A 7,500-nucleotide genomic window follows, 5' to 3' on the forward strand; every position below is an offset into this window, starting at 1 on the left:
CCTCAATTCAATGTATTTCGACCTGGATTTTTTCTCTTCTCTCTTGCTGCCAGCGGAATGCTAAGAGGCTGTTTTACAATGTATGTGTGTGTGTGTGTGTGTGTGTGTGTGTGTGTGTGTGTGTGTGTGTGTGTGTGTGTGTGTGTGTTTGTGTGTGTGTGTGTGTGTGATTTTAATGGGTAGTGTGTGTGTGTGTGTGTGGGTGTGTGTGTGTGTGTGTGTGGTTTTAATGGGGGGCGTGTTTGTGTGTGTGTTTTAATAGGTGGTGTGTGTGTGTTTTGTGTTGACAGCTGAACCTACTGGCCTAGGCAGGTCTAGGGCAAAATGTGTTAGGTGAAAATCTCTCTGACAATCTCCGGGGGGCTAAGCACTTGGTTTCATTCATTTGTTCTGGCAGCTTGAATTTCCTGTTTGAAGGATACACTCACTGAGCACTTACTAGGAACACTATACTAATACTGGGTAGGGCCTCCCTTTGCTCTCAAAACAGCCTCAATTCTTCGTGGCATTGATTCCACAAGATGTTGGAAACATTCCTTTGAGATTCTTTCAAGCTGTGAATCTCGGATTGGATTTAAATCCGGTGGAAGGCCACTGAAGAACACTGAACTCATTGTCATGTTCATGAAACCAGTTTGAGACGACTTTTGCTTTGTGACATGGTGCATTATCATGCTGGAAGTAGCCTTTAGAAGATGGGTAAATTGTGGCCATGAAGGGATGCACATGGTCAGCAACAATACTCAAATAGGCTGTGGCATTCAAGCGATGATTGATTGGTATTAACAGGCCCAAAGTGTGCCAAGAAAACATTCCCCACACCATTACACCACCTCCACCATGAGACGGTGTACAGGTGTTCCTAATAAAGTGTTCCGTGAGTGCAGTTCTTGTCTACTTTTCTACATTGTATCGTAATTTATCAGTGGCCTTGGTAGGCTGCATAACACGTTGAACCTTTGTGGTTGTACAAGCAGTTCAAATATCATGATAAAGGAAGAGGCTAACCTTGGTGTTCACAGTGAGGAAACAAGGAAAAAAGCAGACTGAAGTACATCAGTGCTGTGATGTCGTAGGAGGTTAGAACAGTACAAAGGAGGACCTTTGTATTGCAGCTGAGGTAAAGGCATGTCATACCGTTGGTGACCAACAGGGTTGTTCTTGCCACACACACACACACACACACACACACACACCAACCAACCATCAACCCAGGCAGGCAAGACACACACACACACAGACACCACCAATTAAAACCACACACACACACACACACACACACACACACACACACACACACACACACACACGACACACGACACACGACACCACATTGACCCCCAAACATACCACGTGATTGTTTTGTTGTGTGTCACTGTGTATATGGACACGATTGATGATTTCATGAAGTATAAACTGTACACACAGTCAATATTGCGTGAACGGTGTAACCACACGGCTCACTGGTTCGACTGGCGGGGATGTTTGACATATACTGTATCTTCACCTCAGGGGTTATGGGGTTATCAGTGCACACGACTCAAAGCCTTGAACATTGGCCTCTCTGAGGCGAGGCTTTTCACTGTAATCCTCTAATCTATGTCAACCTGTGATCTCAATAACTTTTAATGCCTGGGCCCTCCAGAAGAGCCAGTTAACCTCTCTCTCACACATACACACGCACACACACACACACACACACACACACACACACACACACACACACACACACACACACACACGTGCGCGCGCATGCACATACGCGCCCATGCACGTACGCGCCAGGGGAGGCTGGTAGAAATCGTGTTTGATACCATTCCTTATGCCATCCCATGCATTACAATGAGCCCGTCCTCCGATTTCTACCTCCACCAGACTCCCCTGATACGCACACACACAAACACACATGTGCACGTGCACACACACACACACACACACACACACACACGCTCACACACACACACACACACATGCACACTCACACACACACACACACACATACATACACACACACCCCACCCGGTGACACCACCCACCCCCCCCCCACTCACACACACACACACACACACACACACACACACACACACACACACACACACACACACACACACACACACACATACACACACACACACACACACACCAACGTTAAACCATACAGTGCAATAAGATATCAAAAGAGAACGCATGTTTCCAGTCAGCGGTGTTGTCCCAGCATGAGCACAGTACACCTCGCACATTCCGTGTTCCGTGTTCCAGTATTCCGTGTCCAGTATTCCGTGTCACGTATTCAGAGCGCTGGCTACTTGTCCCCGTGGTCGTCTGTACAGGTGCAGGGTCTATATGGTCAATCTGTTCTCTCTCCTCTCTCCTGCCGGCGCTGGCGTTCCGTGTTCAGTCTTCAGGGGGAGATTAGGGCAGATGGCACTCTCCTTTGTAACGCTCTGGAGCGGCTAATGCACCGTAGCACAACCTCCGGGCTAAACGCGCCGCGTGGAGGTGTGTCGGTTTGAGTGAGGAGCGGGGGGGGGTTAGGGGGGGAGAGAGTGGAGGGGAGGGGGAGGAGGGGTGAGGAGAAGAGAAGGGGGGGAGGTAGAGAGTGGAGGAGGGGTGAGGAGAGGAGAGGAGAAAAGGCGGGGGGGGAGAGAGTGGAGGAGGGGTGAGGAGAGGAGAGGAGAGGAGAAAAGGTGTGGGGGGGGGAGAGTGGAGGAGGGGTGAGGAGAGGAGAGGAGAAGAGGTGGGGGGGAGAGTGGAGGAGGGGTGAGGAGAGGAGAGGAGAGGAGGTGGGTGAGCATGCTAAGAGGTCAGACGGAGGCAAGGCTGACAGAGCTTGCTTATCTGTTGGCGTATGAAAGAGGCAACACTCTGACACTGGGGCCTAGGCATGAGAGAGAGCTGAGGGAGTTTTACTGCCTGTCATTTCAAGCCCGGCGGCTGACGTACCGCACTATCAAAAAGGTCTAAAAAGATATGCCTTAATATGATAACTGAGAGTCATATCTTTTTTTTGTAATTTTTCTTTTATTACTTTTTTGGAGTCTTGATTCAGTGCCTTGAAAAAGCTCCTGCTGTATCAAGAATTCAATTTTGAGGAGATTAATCTTGAGCTCATTTCCTCCTCGTGGTGAGCAGAGTCCCGCGTGTCAAGTCCCACACTTTCCCGATCATTATCCCTCCGTATCACAAAAAAGAGCATCTCTCATTTGACCAGGATGAGGCAGATGACGACTTCGTGTTCATACAACGTGTGTTCATACAACGTGTGTTCATACAACACCTGACCACAATTACTCATAGTAATCCCAGGCTCCGCTGGGCGCTCTGACGTGAGAGGACAGGGGTATGGTGTGATGTAACAGGTTGTCTGGTCTGTCTCGTCCAGGTGTGATCAGGACCGCCCTGGGCAACATGGACCGGGAGGCACGTGAGCGCTACTCTGTGGTGGTCCAGGCCAAAGACATGGCAGGCTCCGTGGGGGGGCTGTCCGGATCCGCCACCATCAACGTCACCCTGACCGACGTCAATGACAACCCACCCAAGTTCCCTCAGAGTATGTATATATATATATATATGTCTTTTTGGGAGGCTGGTGGAGGTTGAAATCGGAGGACGGGCTCATTCTAACGCATGGGCTGGGATGAGGATTTGTATGTCTTCCTCATTCCATCCCATGCGTTGCAATGAGCCCGTCCTCCGATTTCTACCTCTACCAGCCTCCCCTCATGTACAGTATACTATAGTATCACCCACTGTCCTTATCCCACAGAATATCTATATGCCAGGGGAGGATGGTGGAGGTAGACATTAGATATCTATATGCCAGGGGAGGATGGTGGAGGTAGACATTAGATATCTATATGCCAGGGGAGGATGGTGGAGGTAGACATTAGATATCTATATGAATATATTCCATTATATTTGATATGTGTTTGATACCATTCTTAATTCCCTTGCATCCATTACAACGAGCCTCAGATTCCTCCCTCCACCAGACACCTCTGCTGTGAATTGAAGGTCAAAATATTCTGTTGTTTTTCAAGCACTGATGTCTTAATCACTGGTGTAAGCCTGCAAAAGATTCTTATACATACACACACACACACACACACACACAGACACACAGACACACACACACACACACACACACAGACACAGACACAGACACGCCGACACACACACAGACACGCACGCAGACACACACACACACACGCACACACACACACAGACACACACACACACACACACACAGACACAGACACACACACACACACACTCACACACACACACACACACACACACACACACACACACACACACACACACACACACACACACACACACACACCTTTCTCATAGACACTTCTCTTTTACCTCTAACCTCTCTCAATGACAATCCACCCACGTTCCCACAGACTATATATTCACCCATACCTTATCTCAGTTTGACTGCCTTCCAGGTCGCCATATTGCAGTGCCGCTGTGTCGGTCTCATAAAAACCGTTATACTTCTGTGAGCACACGGTCACTAAAATTGTCCCTCTGATTCTAAACAGCCTGGAGAGTTTGTTCTCCTCGCTCCTTTGGATGTATTGAATTCAATATAATAAAAAACGCAGCCCGACATTTCGGCTGCTCCTTTGTCAAGAGATACCGGTGCTGGGACTCCTGACCCCAACAGAATTGTAACCCAAAAAAAAAGAAAAAATCAATATTTTATCTGTAATCTGCTGATTCGCACAACCCAACAATATAAGCCTATTTCTTTTCATATTGACTTTGGGAGCAATACACAACCACCAACCTCCCCTCTGCCCCCCCCCGCCCCCTCTGCCCCCCCCGCCCCCCCGCCCCCCCCCGCCCCCCCACCCCTCCCACCACCGTGTATCCAAACCGTGCTTAATCACACTCTACATGCCCAGGTTACAACACATTACTTATTCACGCATCATGCTCTGTCGTCTCCGTCTGTCAGAGAACTACCAGCTGTACGTGCCGGAGTCGGCTGAGGTGGGGAAGACTGTGGGGAAAATCAAAGCCAACGATGACGATGTGGGAGTGAACACTGAGATGAGGTACAGCATCACCAACGCAGAGGCGGCGGCCATGTTTACCATCAGTACGGACGCGGATCAGAGGGAAGGGGTCATTACACTCAAACAGGTACAGAGGAGATGCTCGGAGGCTTCACAATGCCTTCATAAAGCCTTTATAAGGCCTTCATAAAGCCTTTATAAGGCCGTAATAAAGCCTTTACAAGGCTGGTTGTAAACGATCATGCCGTATTGGGCAGAGAATTAGAACTGTAAGGACCTGTTTAGTGCTGTATGAAATTTGCTCATTAATGATTTTTTTAAAAATAAACAGGCCTTATAAACGATGTATTGAGCTTGTATAACTTAACTTAAGGGGCCAAACATGTATATATCTGTCTCAAATAATTCCCTATCGTCAAATGATTCCCTATCGTCAAATGATTCCCTATCGTCAAATGATTCCCTATCGTCGTGTTTGTTGAACACAGGGCGTGTTGTTTTCTGGTTTTTCCTCTCCAGCCTCTGAACTATGAGAAGAGGAAAGCTCACACGCTTCACATCGAGGGGGTGAACACGCACCTGGACTCCCGGTTCTCCCACCTGGGGCCCTACAAAGACACCACCACCCTCAGGATCATCGTAGGCGACGTGGACGAACCCCCCCTCTTCTCCATGGACTATTACATCATGGACGTCTACGAGAACTCGCCCGTTGGCACCGAGGTTGGCATGGTAACAGCCCAGGACCCTGACAGCACCAAGAGCGCTGTGAGGTACAGATGTAACTCTGCTTTCATAGAATAACATAGAACACAATAGAACGCAATAGAACACAATAGAACACAATAGAACACAATAGAACACAATAAAACACAATAGAACACAATAGCACAGAATAGAACACAATAGAATACAATAGAACGCAATAGAACACAATAGAACACAATAGAACACAATAGAATACAACAGAACGCAATATAATGCAATAAAACACAATAGAACACAATAGAACACAAGAGAAGACAATAGAATACACTAGAGTACAATAAAATACAGTAGAATAGAATACAATAGAATACAATAGAATACTGGGAACTTGTGTGTCAGTGCATCTTGAACATCCATCACAAGAGTCACATCGTTTGACCGTTGCATCACATTGATTGTTTAACCAAGGTCCATTGATCTCTCCAGATTCCTCTGAACCCTCCTCCCTCTGTAAACACAGGTATTTCATTGACCACAGTGCAGAAGGGCCGGTGTATTTCACCATTGGTGTTAACAGTGGCATCATCCGGACCACCCAGACTCTGGACAGGGAGGATGTCCCCTGGCATAACATCACTGTCATGGCAACAGAGGTCGGTAAGTACCGCAGCCTGCAGGATCCTGTCCCTGTCTAATATTCAATTTTATTCAAAGCAACTTTATTTGTATCCTCAGGGGCAATTAAGACATTTCACAGGTGATTAACAATAACACCCTCCAGACACCACAATACAACGTCAACAAGGGAACAGCATCTCATTAACCAAACCCTTCTCATACAATACACACTGTAGATACAACCCACATTTTATATGGCTTTATATATAGAAACAACGCTCTCGCTCAAATCTTATTTAAAAGTTCTGTTTGGGTGGTGAATCCTCTTAGAATATCAAGGAAAATCAAGGGTGGACAGCACTCCAATTTTTTATTGAAATGTAACTCTATCTAAATCACACTGTAATTCTATCTAAATCACACTGGGGACATGTAAAATGCTGGTGTGGTTTGTTCTGGGAGGTGTCTTGATTTACCAATAACCATTTTTATGCTTTCAAATCATTACAGCTCTCACCGAAATACATGCACAGTATGGATCAAGCATTTGCATGACCTGTAATCCAATTCTTTGACAGTAATCATTATGCACCAATGAACAAACAAACGCCTCTTGAAATGCATTGTGGGATTGAGCGCCGACGTCAAGGCGTGTTGGAGCATCACGGTGTGTTGCTGAAGGTGGATGAGGTCAATCAATTCTTCCCTTTCTCCCCGGTTCCTTTTTCCACTGATGCTTATCTAAGCAATTACCCTTTCATTTCCCCTCCTCTGCACAGTAGTGTGGCGCTAATGGACTGGGTTAGCCATCGATAAATGTCAGACGACACAAAACTGATGATGTTAAGTCACCAGGATTAATCGCGGTACCAGTCGGCCATTTTCCTTGAGGCTTGTGTGTGTGATTTCAATATAGTCAACACAGCAATGGCCATATCCATAAACTAAAGAAGGAAATTAATGAGTCCGTCTGCCACACATAAAGAATGATGAATGGATAAAAATGTATTATATGAAGCGTAAAATGTACCTGTTCCACTTAAGGACAAAAGGTTTGACAGTTGGGAACCGGTGGTTGATGTCCCGATAACATGGCATCGAGTTTATGATCTGATACACAAAACAACCATTGGGACATCAA

The 7,500-nt window shown here is 46.7% G+C and overlaps 1 protein-coding gene across 1 annotated transcript in view; it reads left to right on the forward strand.

The window, feature by feature from the left end:
* The window catches only part of LOC310818818 (cadherin-18-like), a gene marked incomplete at its 5' end in the record, with an annotated part of 31,385 nt that overhangs the window by 12,990 nt on the left and 10,895 nt on the right, over nucleotides 1–7,500 (forward strand). The window contains 4 exons of the mRNA XM_083689864.1: nucleotides 3,383–3,550; nucleotides 4,973–5,160; nucleotides 5,553–5,806; nucleotides 6,262–6,398. Of these exons, the coding sequence (XP_083545990.1) occupies nucleotides 3,383–3,550; nucleotides 4,973–5,160; nucleotides 5,553–5,806; nucleotides 6,262–6,398 (747 nt within the window). The remainder of the gene's footprint in view (nucleotides 1–3,382; nucleotides 3,551–4,972; nucleotides 5,161–5,552; nucleotides 5,807–6,261; nucleotides 6,399–7,500) is intronic.

The sequence above is a fragment of the Argentina silus genome (assembly GCF_951799395.1).
Source record: "Argentina silus genome assembly, chromosome: 18".
Classification (NCBI taxonomy): Eukaryota; Metazoa; Chordata; class Actinopteri; order Argentiniformes; family Argentinidae; genus Argentina; species Argentina silus.